This window comes from Condylura cristata, unplaced genomic scaffold, assembly GCF_000260355.1.
Source record: "Condylura cristata isolate star-nosed mole 26May11 unplaced genomic scaffold, ConCri1.0 scaffold00008, whole genome shotgun sequence".
Taxonomy (NCBI): Eukaryota; Metazoa; Chordata; class Mammalia; order Eulipotyphla; family Talpidae; genus Condylura; species Condylura cristata.
In genome coordinates this window covers 53,013,782-53,028,551 of record NW_004567109.1, presented here as the reverse complement: position 1 = coordinate 53,028,551, position 14,770 = coordinate 53,013,782, and the positions used below count along the sequence as shown (strand labels likewise).

Below are 14,770 nucleotides of genomic sequence, written 5' to 3'. Positions count from 1 at the left end.
GGGAGGTTAATGTTTAAAATGTATAAAATAGCAAAAGTAATATTAAACATTAAGTCTTGCCAACATCTCTGCTGCATAAGAAGATTCATTGGAGGGAAAAGGAGCTTATTTGCTTGTCTTTCCTTGCTGTACTATGTGACCACATGGTCAGAGGTCTAATGGTTTTGTTTGTTCTATTCACAGCTGTAGTATCGACCTGGTACATGATAAAAGTCAATAAGTATTTATTGAATAATCTTGTAATGACGGTAATTTCTAGATAATACAGGTTGTTACATATCTTCATTGCTATCGATTTACATTTTGAAAACTTTGTTCTCAAAATCAATAAAGCCAGCTTGGGATTTTAAAACCAGAATACCATATTTTATTGACTATAAGAAATAAAAGGTAAAATTATTCTGTACTTAATTTCAAGTCAACAAAAATTTAATCTTAAACATTTTTTTTTTTCTAGCTCCATGATTATTCATTCTGAGGCAGGTTTAACAAAGAAATTACAAACATGATGTTTTCATTGGATGTAGAAAAGCAATACCTTCTTGGGAAAATGTTTTAAAAATCAGCAAAATGTTGGCAGGTTTCAGCTCAAGTAAGTCATTCACTCTGTTAACATAGTCTGAGTTTCATGATTGTGCTTTCAATATTCCGGTTAAAAAAATGCTTCAAATTTTGTTTTTAGAAATGTATTTACCTGTAAGATGTGATAATTCCTCCAGGTTTTCAACCACAGATGAACCCAGGGCAATGGAATGAATGGTTGAACCACTACTGAGCACAGTGAGTAAGCAGTTGCCAATATACTCATCACCTCCACTTGTCACTAATATCATCACAGAGCCATAGGCTTTTCCATTCAGCTTTTCAACCACCTGGACAGACATTATGTTATTTGGGAGCAAATGTAATGCAAATAGTCTTATTGGACAGAATTCATTGTCATTCCAATTCAGTGGGGATGAATCTCTTCTAGGTCCTCTGGAGCATTTAATCCTCAACTCATCCATCACATCATTTATCACCCTACATGCCATGACTGAGTTTTTGGGAACAGGGACTCTTCCTATTTGAGTCACCTTGACATGCCTTAGTTTAGAACAGTTCCTGTCTTAGAGGCTGTGATGGGACACTATTGTTTTAGGTTTTGCCTCTCAGATATAGTGACTGACCAGGAAGAGGCCTAGAGCTATGGTTTTCAGCCTTGCTTACATAATAGAATCATGGGGAGATTTAAACACTTTTAACTTCCAGGCTATGACCCAAAGCAATTAAATCAGGATCTCTAAATTAAAGCCAGACATCAGGATTTTTAGTCTCTAGGTGATTTCAATGGGTAGCCAAGGTTGAGAAGTTCTTGTCTTTAGGGAACAACAACTGCAGTTAGTACATTGTCTTTGCTACCAGACACTTGAAGTGTGACTGCATTCTAGGCGTCACATCCAAACTAAGCTGATTTAGATATACTCTACCATAATGAAACAATGTCTCTGGCCATATCTGATTGTTTGTTTGGGGTCTATAATTATAGGCAGGAATCAGACATGCTAATGTTGACTGGAAAATCCAAGAATAACAAAGGGCACAGCCAGGACACTTCCAGAATGGATAAGGTCAGTGTTCACAATTGTCCAGTTAATGTGAAGTCTCCCAGTCTTCACCATTGTTTTAATTTATTAATCATCCTTCAGCAAGCACTTACTAAGAAATTGTTAAATATCAGGTACTTTGCTAGTTGCAGGGTTTTTAGTGATGAAGGCATTTTTATCTATAAAAGAAAATTTTCATTACTTGTCTGTGACTGAGTCCATTATTACCACACTATACAGATTGTCCCAAATTAGAAGTTACCACAGATACAAAATAAGAGAAAGGAGAGTTATTGTGAACCAAGACTTGGGTGCTCTACGGTACCTCAAATCCTTTCTTAAGTCCTGAGCAGATGCTGATTTCTGCTTCAGTTGACACCGTAGTAGGCAGATATGAAACCAACAGTTTTCGGTCATCATCACTGTTAATTTGGTGTAGTTGGGCTCTGATCTGTCCTTTGCTATTGAAAGTCACAATGCCCACAAAGGTTTGAGTTTCAACAATTTGCATCAAATAAAATTCTGCTGCTTGTTGCAGTCGAAGGAGTCTGTCAGCCTATGTCCCAAAAAGAATGGCAAGGGGATGAGGTGGAAGACAGTAATAACATTTGATTGGTAGGCAAAAGCATGAAAGTAACTTAATTAGAAAATATCTCTGTTAATTCTATAGAGGTACTGGATTATACTTTTTTGAGGTGTAGAGTTGTACAAAGCTAGGATATTATACAATTAAATGCAGGTTCAGAAATGACTTCTTTTCAGGGAGGGAGGAGTGATTTGAAAACCTGCCCCCAACAAATTACTTATAATTCCACCTGTAAGAACCTATATCCCTATTATTTCTTTCCAACTCAGAATTCAAGTTCTGTGGAACCCATTGAGATGTGTTTTGTAGCTTTTCTTTCAAAATAAAGTCTGAGTAACAGAGGATATTGCAAAGAGACCTTATAATAGAGAGGAAGATTAGTTCTAGGTTAGTGCCTGTATTGTCACTAACCTCTGTTACCATGGTCATCTGAGACTGAGCACTTTGTAAAGTTGGATGATAAAAACTTTCTTATAGTTAGATTAGATTTAATAATTTAATAATCTGAGGAACAACTAAGAACATGTATGATATACCTTTATACTTTAAAGTGCTAGTCAAGCATAAAGTAGTATTTGTGACAAGGTTTGGGCAGATGATGCTACTAATGAATTCACTATGATCACTTGTTTTGAAGGTGATAAGAACAGTAGGCTGGGCAGACAACCAATATATTAACTCTGAATCCATATTTGAGAAGATCATGTTCTAGTCACTTGAGACAAATACGATTATGAAATTATCCAGATACTGAATGAATCATGGGGCTTTGATCATATTTTTGATCATATTTCACAGTTGAGTCCCAAAAAAGCAAATTTTCCAGAACTATTGATCCAGAGAAGGCAAGAGGATAAATTCTCCCTTTGGACCATTAGGGCAATAAAATAGCAATGTTGCTTATGAACCAAAAATTCGTATTCATTATCTCATTTATTCCCCCTCATCAACCCTATGAAATAGATGGCACTGTCCTGTTAAATGTTTAAAACTGGCCTTCTGGTGTAAAAGAGATATCCATATTTGTTTGCAATTGACTCCCACCACACTAATTTCAATTTGTCAATGTGATAACACTAATTGCAGTGTTGGGAAGTGATTTGTAATAGCAGATCCATGTAGATAATATAGGTGAGAAATAACCTCAGGCACAGAGATTTGGGATCAGCAGATAATTTCTGTAAAGAGCCAAAAAATAAATATTTTAGGCTTGTTGGACCATCAGTTTTCTGTGCAACAATTCACTTTTACTATTTTAACATGAAAACAGCCACATATATATTACATATATATGTATATACATACACACACACACACAAATAAATATTGCTGTGTGCAATAAATCTGTATGGACACAGAAATCTGAATTTCATGTACTTTGTACTTGTCATTGATTATTATTATTCTTTTGATTTTTCTGTAAATTTTGTAAAAAGTAACCCCTTTTAGCTCATGGTCTATGCAAAAATAGGTAGTGGGCCAAACTTAATCGACAGACTGTAGTTTACTTTTTCAGAACATAAAAACTATCAAAAAATAGTAGTGGAGAAATATTTGACAGTGATGAGTATCATATATTTATTATGTGAGTTTTTATATATTTCATTTAATTATGTCTACATAGTTTAATTTTTAGTAATGGCTGTGTTTTATACCTGACTTTCAGATTTTTAAAAAATTAAACAATTCTTATGAGGCAGGATGAGCTGATTCTGAAGTATTAAAGTAGATAAATTATCCCTATTTTACAAATAAGAAAACTGAGTTGCAGAAAGGTTATTTTGCTCATGGTTACACAGAGAGTAAATTTAAGCTGCCAGAATTTAAAGCCTATTTGCCTGATATCAAAGGCTAAGGCTTTAACTACTGTCAGAACTCTAGAACTTTCTAGAGTGAATTTCTGGAAGGCTTCACGATTATTGCCTGATGACTGAGATTCAGTTTTCTGTTCACAATGGCATATAAAATGTGCACAAAACATCTATACACACTCACTGCAAACTCAGTCTTTTGCTTCAGACATGCATATCTACCAGTGAGTGCAATTTGATTAGATAGGACCCTTTCATTATGTATCAGAGTTTTGAAAAAAGGTCTGACTAAGAGAAGTTTGCCATCAACAAAAATGAGGATTAGGAATTATCTGTGGATTTTGTTTGTCTTAATTTCTGGGCCACATTTTGAATTTCTTTCTCATGCCCCAAGGAGAGATAATGTCCATGACTATTCTCAACCCTTGTGCTCTTCCTCTTCTGCCCTTACCTTATGAAAAAAAAAAAAATTAAAACTGATAGAAAAAAATGATGAATGATTTATAACCATTTTAGTTCAAAATCTCACCTCTGCCATCTTGTTGGAGACATCCAACACCAGACAAACCACTTTGTCACCTGCCTGTACAAGGGAAAATATGGGCGGAGGTGGAAATTCAGTCCCAGTCATGGGAAAGCTATGGCCAAAGTCAGTAGAGTCTGTGATTACATCCCAGGTGCTTCTGAGGCTGCACATTTGGTTCTGCAGGTTTGGAGCTTCTTGGTTGTGGGTAGTTGCATTACAAAATTCAACCACCTAGATAGAAAACAAAACCTAACATTGTAAACATACCTCTCACGGTTAACGAACAAAAATGCAGGAAAGGTGAGATGGAACATGGGAAATGAGGAATCTATAGTGATGCCCTTCTTTATTTCAAGATGAGTTTAAAGGTCCTCTCTGGTGGCCTACAGGATTAATCCCAGCACTGTCACTACTATGGTCTAAGTCTGATCCCCTGGACAGGAAGATGACCCACATGCTACAGACCTCTCCTGTCTCACCTGCTGTTCCCCTTATCAGTGTATTTCAGTAAATCCACCTGTTCTGCTCCCTACTCTGTCTCTGGTGAATCCTCTCACCCCTGCACCTCTGGTCTACATACCAGTTCTACCCCACAAAAAATAAATAAAAATAAAAACAAAAAGTTGAAAAAAAGAATGACAATTAATAAACCTTGCTACCCTCTGCTTGAAACACTGGCACCCTTTCATTACCAATAAACTATATAAGTTTATTTCACTTGGATAATACAGGGAAAACCTTGTGTGTGTGTGTGTGTGTGTGTGTATGAATATATATGTATGTGTGTGTATATATATATTATTTTGCTTTGAAGACTATGATATATACAAATATTCAAAGCAAAATAATCTCCACTTTCCTTAATTTAATATTGTGTTAAAGAAAACACCTCAGAAGATGTTATCTTGGCTGCCCCTTCTTTGGATTCATACCACACCTTTAATTATTCATTAATCACTCAAGAAATATCAAATGATCTAGTTCAAATATTGATTTCTGCAATAGCAGGATAAGGAAAAAGCCAACTTAAATTTACTTCCTGATTTGCACTATCTGGAAATGTAGATAAAACTCATTTAATAAAAATTAACCTGTGCCAGCACCACTTTTAAAAGTTAAGTTTGCATTTTGAAGTCATATGTCACCATAAATTTCCAGTGACTTATTCCTACAAAGAGTAGATGCATCCTGCTTATGGAGAAATGAACACTTTGCCCTAGAAAAAGTCTTATAGACTTTAGAGCCATCTCTAATTTTATAAAAGAGGAAGCTGAAGCTTAGAAAATTTAGTAATTGCTGAAGGACACAACTTTCTTAGTAGCATGGATAGCATAGGAGTAGAACCTATTTTTTTCTTGATGTTTATATTTAACACATTCTCAAAGTTCACAACTGTGGTTAGGAGTTTATAGAACTTTTTTGACTGGATATCAGTGAAAGATAATACCAAGAAACGAGTAATTTGAATGAAATTAGATTGTCTTCAGATATTAAAGCTATAAATTAAACATAGTGGATCAGACAAGACATATAAAAATATCACCTTTAAGTTGATTCCTAGTAATAACTACAACAGACTAGAAAAAAGATAGTCATCTAAAAAGAGAGCATGTCAATTCAAAGCATGGTCATCTATGGAAACAAAGAGCAAACTTCTCAGAGGCACATGGCCACAGTATTCCAGCCCCAAGGAAAGATGACCACAGGCATGATTTAGCTTTCTGTGAAGATAAAAGGAGATACTCATGAAGGCTGATGCCACCAGAACTCTGTGTCTCCAAACTCTCTCCTTTCTGACCCCATGCTCTCAGAGCAAGTTTCTGGCAGTTCCATGCTGCTTTCTTCAGAGGGAATGAACTCTCCAGCAGTTAAAATATTAGATCCTCATGAAAGAATATTCTTTTCAAAAAAAATTTTTTTAAATAATGTTCTGGATTTGTGTACAGTCTCTTGTTAGTGTAGAATACTAACAGGTTAAATGACTTAATACCTGCAAAGCTAAGGTTAGTGGACCTCCATGGCAACACCTAACTTTTCTTTTTATGCTTTAGTGACAATACATGTGTAGGAATTAGAAAGTGGGCTTAAAGAGTAGTTTGAAACTTCAAATAGGTACAATATAATCATGTGTTATATCACTTGTATTAACTTGGTACACTTTCCTAGGAAAGGATAAAGGAATATTAACATATGAGTAATTTGTTTTGAGATCTCCAATGCTTCCTTTATTAAATCACCTTCCCTGAGAAGCAATAATCATTTTTCCAAAAGAATCTATTTTTAGAGACCATCTTTGGGGATTGTGGTGGGGGGGGGGAGATCTTAGCTATTTTTTTTTCAAAAGGTCTAACCTATTTTTAGAGACCATCTTCCAGGGGAGGAGGTGTCTTAGCTGTTTTTTAATCTAAAATAAAAACTAGGTGAACTCTAAGATACCCCAAGCTGTAAAATGTAGTGAATCTTATTTGTATGTTTAAATACCTAAAACATATCAGACTACCTTGGGAAAAGATGGATAAGTTTGGAATTCCAAGAACATACTTACAGAAGATAAACTTTGCATGAACATTATTGATGCAGTTGCATTTTGGGTGCTATTATATATAAATGTGCATCCTTCTTTGAAAAGCTTAGTAATAGCACAGTTTTCCTGGGAACAGCGGCCTTTTTCACACACAAAAGTGCCTGTGATGTTAGATGAACACCTGAAAATAGAGAAACACATCTATTTTAAATACTTATTTTTCTTCTTCATAAAACAGTTTGTTGCAAGTCTTTCTGGGTATACATAAAACCTTAAAAATCTTAAAGTTCATTTATTTAGAAATGTGTTCTTCTGTATGCTAAAGTGTTTGCTATTTATGAGACTTTCTATATCCCAACAACTTTACCAAATAACAAGGTCAATAACTAGAAGTCAATATGACCTTCTAGATCTCCAAGGAAGAGAATGAACATCATTCATCATTCATTTGACTCAGGTCATCATCTCTGACCTAAGTCAGAGATCTTGGAGTTCATATTTATACATCAGAGGAAGAATAAAATGAGTACATAATGATAAAATACAGAAGGACTCCTTACTAAATGAGCAATCTCAAATGCTGTCAACAGGAATATGAAACAATACAACATTTAGGAGAGGAATCAGTCTCCATCCAAATTACAGCTGAGGGTACCCTTGTCCCAGAGGAGTCTTGGAAACACTTCAGTAGATCTGCTTGCAAACGCAAGTAATCATACATATGGCATGATGACCTGTAGTATTATTGTTGATGTAAAAAGATTGGGAAAAATCCACTTGGCTGATAGTAGGGAACTGATTAAAAATAAGGTACTTCCACACAATAGAATACAATGCACTTTAAAAAAAATTAAAAAAAATATCTTCACATTTATTTGAATTTACCTGAGGAAATTTGAAAAAATAAGTAAGAAACTAATAAAAACCTAGAGGTGATGCAAGATAATAGGTTGAAGCCATGGCAATAGTGAGCTATGTGAGTATAATCTTTATCTTGTTTTGATATTTGAAACAGATATATTTACCAGTTTTTAGATGCAAGAAAATCTGAAAACTGAAAGAATCTCCTCCTCAGCTGTTGTTTTAGCTGCCGTTATCAACTTTATTTATTTATTTATTTATTTAAAGATTTATTTATTTATGCATGCAGACTGGGGTACAGGCCAGAGATGAGAGGGTGATGAGAGGATTCACCCGAGACAGAGTGGGGAGCAGAACAGGCAGATCAACAAAGTACACTGCTGAGGGGAGCAGCGGGCGGGTCAGGAGAGGTCTGCAGTGCCATGTGGTCACCTCTGGGGCAGGCGGGGATGAACTCATGCGGAAGTGGCTTTAGCTTCTTAGTGCAGTGCTTTAACCCACTGCGCCACCAAGGAGGGCCCTATCAACTTTATTTTAAAGTTAAAAACATAAATCTTAAAGGTAAGGAAAAATCACTAACCTTGTTACTTTAACTTGATTACGCTCATTGATGTAGAATGGTTTCTCATTGTTATATTCATCAAACACACCCCATCGGAGATGAGCCCATTCGTGCACAAACACTCTGCCTGTAGAAAAAAGGAGCTTCTGCTTTTTTTTTTTTTTTTAGTTCCTAAAATCTCTGTATGGGGTCTTAATCAGTGAAATTGTAACATTGTTTGACCACATATACAGCCTTGCATTACTTAACAATGAGATAACCTTCTGAGAAATGTGTCAGGCAGTTTTGTCATTGTGGGCAAGTCACAGAGCATAATTACACAAACCTAGAATAATATAAACAACTCCCCTCCTAGGCTAAATGATAAAGCCCAGTGGGACCACCCATCCTATATTTGTCCTTCAGGCCTGTTAAGTCATTCATTGTTGTACTCATTCCAAAGGGTTGAAGTGCAGTTCTCTCTTCAGCTTGCCCCTTCCCCAACCTATGTCCATCTGTTTCTACCTTATCTCCTATGAACATAAAAGAGGCAATATGAAAATGTTTAGTCCTGTAAACACAAGCCAGCAACTCAATGATTGTACATCTACTTAAAACTAGTAAAGAGTCCCATATCCTTGCATTTTTCCATGGAAGCTTTCTAACAGACTAGTTTCATATAGGCCTTTAATTTCAGAATTTGGAGAAGAGGAAAGCAGCATATGTGAGTGCTATGGACTGTATGTTTGTCCCCCAAATTCATGTGTTGAAATCCTAACACCCAATGGGGTAGTAGTAGGAGGTGAGGACTTTGGCTGATGGTTAGGACATGAGGATATAGCCATCATCAAGAAAGCTAAAGCCCTTAGATGAGAGACTCCAAGAAATCCCCTTCCTCTTTACACCATATAAGGACTCAGAATGTCCAGTGTACCAGGAAGTGGTTCTTCGTCAGATAGCTAATCTACCAGAGCTTTATCTTGGACTTCCCAGCCTCCAAAACTGTGAGAAACAAATTTCTGTTGTTTATAAGCTATCCAGTGTATGGTATTCTGCCAGAGCTGTCAACAGACCAAAACACAAAGCAAAAAAGTTTTCCTATTCTTTAGTCTGTTGTCCAAGCTTACTTACTTTTTGTTGTAGGTAATTTTCCCATTTATAGCAATGCTTGAACCCAGGGGCTTGTGGGGGGAGGAAGGAACATCGTGGTTGGTGGTCTTTTCTATTTTATCCCTGATTCTCCATGTTTATATTTAACTCCAATCCTTGGCTTATGGCAACCATCAGATCTCTATAAGTCTTGTATTTCCTTCAATTGCCAGATTAAAACCGATTTCCCCCAAATAGAAGCTTTCTAGATTAATGCCCTTCCTAAAATGTACTTTTACATTCTCTAAATTATTCTTAATTCTTGAAACCTAGGAAGTATTTTCTGTGCTGAATCAGCCTGTGACATATTGCACAATTTTTGGATCTGGCAACAAAGAAAGGGAGGGCACTGTCTGGGCTGAAAGTAGTAAGGAAAGTCCATGCCTACTTGTGGAATTTACAAACTCTGGTGAAGTCATATATTTGTGCAGACTTATCAGCACCCCATAGTTATCAGGAAAAAAGCTTTTCTTATAAGTATGCTTTATAGAACATACCACTCTACTTCCTGCTAACAATAGAGGATAACACAATCTATTCAAATTTAATTGGGGGTAAAAGTGAAAACATCACTTAAAAGGCACTACAGAATGTGAATATCAAAATTAAAAATGTTAAGAATGAGAGAGCTCTTGAATGATGTTTTCTTCCTCATATCACATCTGACAAATGTGTCCCGACACCTAGTCTTCAGCATTTCCCCCAAACTGCAGGCAGCCATCAGCCTGGGCCTTCCCACCAGCATCAGCAACTGCTTCTCTATATCTATAATTGAGTCTATATCTGTGTACCAGACTCAAGTATGGCACACAGGCAGTTCTTATTGTCCTAATTTCTGTCTCTCTTGTCCACATGTCATTGCCTCCCTCTTACTCATCTCATCTCATGTGAGGAGATTAGTTGTTCTGATATCCAGTTTCTCTCTCAACATTCTGAGAGAACCAGATTAACTGCACAGTCAGATTTACCTTTAAAGCACAGCTTCAGTGGTGTCACTCCTGTGCTTACAAGTCAGTGTCAGTTCTCTCCTCACACATTCTACACATCAGTGGAGGCTACTGTGTGCATCTTTCAAACTTGCTCTGTATTTTTTCACCGCCACAATTTTGTTCATATTCTTCTTGCTATTCTCACTTTCTACCCATTCATTGAAATGATATTCAGTCTGAAGGATCCTCCCTTTGAGAAAAGACCTCCTTTTCTTTAAATATTTGTTTATTTATGCATATAGAACTGGGGTACAGGCCAGAGGTACAGGGGCAGTGAGAGGCTTCACAGTGGGAGCAGAACAGGCAGATCGATGAAGTACACTGCTGAGAGGAGCAGCAGGTGAGACAGGAGACATCTGCCGGACCATGTGGATCACTTCCCTGACTGGGGATTAAACTTGCACTGAAGTGGCTGTGGCTAGCTTGCAGTGTTGCATCCTAACCCGTTGTGCCTCCAGAGAGGGCCCAAAAAGGTCCCCTTTTCTGCCCAACTCAAAATATGTTGTCCTTTCTTACTGTACTCATGGTCTGTGCCACTAGTTAGACACTTAACTCTTTCTGCTCACTTTGCCCCTCAGCTTTTCCTGGATACATGGTCTCATCCAAATGGCAAATCCTTGACATGTTTCAGGCTCTCTGAGTTGCTTTTAACACTAACCACAGAATATTGTAAAGAGTATTGCTCAAGATCTTTCTCTGTTGGCCACACTTACCTCGTGATCCATAGCCAGCTGTTAAACCATCATTTAGTAAAAATTTAGATGTGAAATGAATGTATTTTCCTTCTTTTCCACACCCTCTGTATTGTAGGGTATATGGATCATCTCCACGTGGCCCGCACCAGTCAGTCACTACGACATTTGCCTGAATTAAAAGAAATGTCTTATAATAGTCTAGATGCCAACAGTGATGTTGGTAACTAGGCATATACATTTGTTAAAACTTTGCAATGTACACTTAAGATTTGTACATTTTATTGTTTAAATTGTTTGCCAATCACAAAATTTTTAAACTGCCTAATGGATGGAGTTTTAAATCCACTCACAACTAAATATCAGGAAAATTATTTAGCACCTTCAAAAATGTGTATTTTTTAGAATTTAGAAAAAATTTATGGAGCCTTTTACTTAGTCTTCCCAATTACCAGATTTAAGGTTTGTCAGAAGTCTGTACAATAACATTCTGACATTATAAAACACTATAAATATAGTAAAAACATATGGAGAAATGTTAAGAACATTTATATATCATTCAAAAGTTCACTGGAAAATGTTATGAACTTTTATGAATGACTTTCTGTGAGTTTATTCATCAGTGCAAAACAATAGGACATGTCTTACTCTTTTATTCACATAACTAATACATCAACAACATATCATTCTATTGAAGTTATACTTAATTTTACCTTGATCACTTTCAATTACTAATGCTGAAACACAATATTTTAAGCTCAAAACTAAAGTGGATATCTATGTAAGTAACCATTAGAGAATCAATTTTATATACAATGTGGTTTATTTTTAGGAATACAAAATAACATGCCTTTAGAAATTAAAGATGCTAACTTTTTCTTGGGAACACCAAAGCTGGTGTTGGAACACCAGGTCTATAAATAAATAAATAAATATGTAATTATCACTATATTTCTGTATGTGTAATGTGAGTGTGTGTGTACAAACACTGAGGAGTAGAGGAAGTAGTACTTCATTTTTATTTCCTGTTGTTTCTACATTGTTTCATTTTTTTCACAATGAGCTTGAATTACTTTTATAATAATATTTATTTTTAGGAAAATAGGAATTCAAATAAAGGACTTGGCAAGGCAATGCCAACAAAAGGAATCAATGAGACATAAATTTGAATTGTGGCTCTGTAATTTAACAGTTTTTGACTTAGGAAAAAACTCATACCTGATTTAAGCCTCAGATCTCTTAATTATAATGACAACAAATATTAGTGTGTGAGAATAAGTCATAAAGATGGAATTCCTAACACTCACTTGAGACTTAATAGCTGCCAGATTTCTTTCCTAGCTCTCTCCTAGCTCCATGACCAGGTACTTTCAAAATGCTCTTAACTAATCACAAATCAAATGCATTTAAAAGCCTTTTACTTCAAGGTATAGGATTGCTATCTGTATTGCTACACCATTCCACTATTGAAAGAGTGACTCCAAAGGGGAGCTAAGAATTTAAATAGTAAGAGGAGCCACTTTGGCCACTGTTATTTCCTATACTATAAACCTGGAGGAGGCCCTGCGGAACAATTTTTAGTATTTGGGTTGGGAAAGAATTTGTAAAACTTCAATATATGCAGATTATGTGATATTTGTATGTGATTTTATATATGTGTGTACACACTACCCTAAATGTTACACCCTTCCCCCCAAAAACCTGTAAGAAATAATAAATGAATACAATAAAGTGGCAGGCTACAATCTGTTGTGTTTCCATATACAAACAATGAAAGCAGAAAAATAAGTAATGAAAATGATATCATTTATGATTGCAGGAAAAAGAAAAAATTATAAATAAGTTTACCCAAGGAAGTAAAGGATGTGTACACTGAAAACCACAAGACACTGTTGAAATAAACTGAAGAAGACACACGAAACTGGTAAGACATTCCATGCTCATGGACTGGAAGAATAAATATTTCAAAATTGTCATTTTATCTAAAGCAATATGCAGATTAAACAAAATCCCCATTAAGATCCCCAGGGTAATTTTTTAAAGAAATAGGACCAAAATATCCTAAAATTTCTATGGAACCACAAATGACTTCAAATATCCAAAACAAATCTGAGAAGAAAAGAACAAAAATGAAGTTATTGTGCTCCCTAATTTCAAACTGTACTACAAAGCTACAATAGTCAAAACTGTGGTATTAGAACAAAACCAGGCACACAGTAGCCCAGAAATAAAGCCACAGGTGTATGTACAATTAATTTACTACCAAAAAAAAAAAAAAAAAAACCACAACACACACAATAGCATTGAATAAATAAAGGAGAGTATCTTTGATAAGATAATTGTGCTGGGAAAACTGGAAGCCACATGTAAAAAAATAAAATTAAAATGTACTATCTTATAACATTATATTAAAATTAATTCAAAATGAATTAAAGACTTAAATGTAAGACCTGGAACCATGGAAGAATACAAACATCATAATAAGCTCTTTTAAATAAGCTTTAGTGATATCACTGTGGATTCATCTCCAACACTGAGATAAGCAAGAAAATACTAACAAATGAGTCTGTATCAACCTAAATAGTTTCTGAACAGCAAAAGAAACCATTATTAAAATGAAAATTCAGCCCACTAAATGGAAGAAGATACTTGCAAATAGTATGTGAGATAAAGGGTTAATACCCAAATTATAAAAACAGCTTATACAAATAAAAAAATAAATAAACATACAATCCAATCACAAATCAACACCATTATAAGATTTCAACTCAGACTGTGTAGAATGGAATGGCTCTTATCAAAAAGACAGGAAATGAGTTAGCAATGATATAAAGAAAAGGAGCCCTTATTCACTGTTGGTGAGAATGTAAATTGGTGCAGCTACTGTAGAAAAGAGTTTAGAGTTTCCCAAAATCTTAAAAACAGTATAATTCCATATGATGTGGTAATCCCACTTCTGGGCATTTACCTAAAGAGTATTACAAAACTAATTTGAAAATATCTATTTACCTCTCTGTTCAATGCAACACTATTCATGAGAGCCAAGATATGGAAACAACCAAGTGCTTTGTGACAGATGAATGGGTAAAGAAGATGTGGTATATATACACAATGGAATACTACTCACCCATTAAAAAGGATAAATCTCAACCATGTGCAACAACATGGATGGACCTTGAGGGATTATGCTAAGTGAAATAAATTGGAAGAAGAAAGACAAATACCATATGATTTCACTCATTTGTGAAAAATTAAAAAACAATCCAACAGAACAGAACTTACCAAAGGGAAGGAAGGAAGAAGGAAGGAATATAATAAATCAAGGGGACTAATTACTTGATGGTAGATAATGGTTGGGTATTTTCTGAGTGAGAAATTGTACACCTGAAACCTATACAATGCTAGAAACTTATACTAGCTCATTAAAAAGAAATAAAACAGTCTGTATATTTAATATCAAATTACAAAATAAAGGAAAACTGTACCATGGCATCCCAGCACTTCT

At 35.4% G+C, this 14,770-nt stretch overlaps 1 protein-coding gene across 1 annotated transcript in view; it reads right to left on the bottom strand.

The window, feature by feature from the left end:
- Positions 1–14,770, bottom strand: part of CLCA2 (chloride channel accessory 2) — a 32,808-nt gene that overhangs the window by 15,846 nt on the left and 2,192 nt on the right. The window contains exons 3-8 of the mRNA XM_004679179.2: positions 11,287–11,437; positions 8,475–8,583; positions 7,055–7,214; positions 4,513–4,740; positions 1,912–2,142; positions 695–872 (exon numbers count right to left, since the gene is read on the bottom strand). Coding sequence (XP_004679236.1) covers positions 695–872; positions 1,912–2,142; positions 4,513–4,740; positions 7,055–7,214; positions 8,475–8,583; positions 11,287–11,437 — 1,057 coding nt within the window. The remainder of the gene's footprint in view (positions 1–694; positions 873–1,911; positions 2,143–4,512; positions 4,741–7,054; positions 7,215–8,474; positions 8,584–11,286; positions 11,438–14,770) is intronic.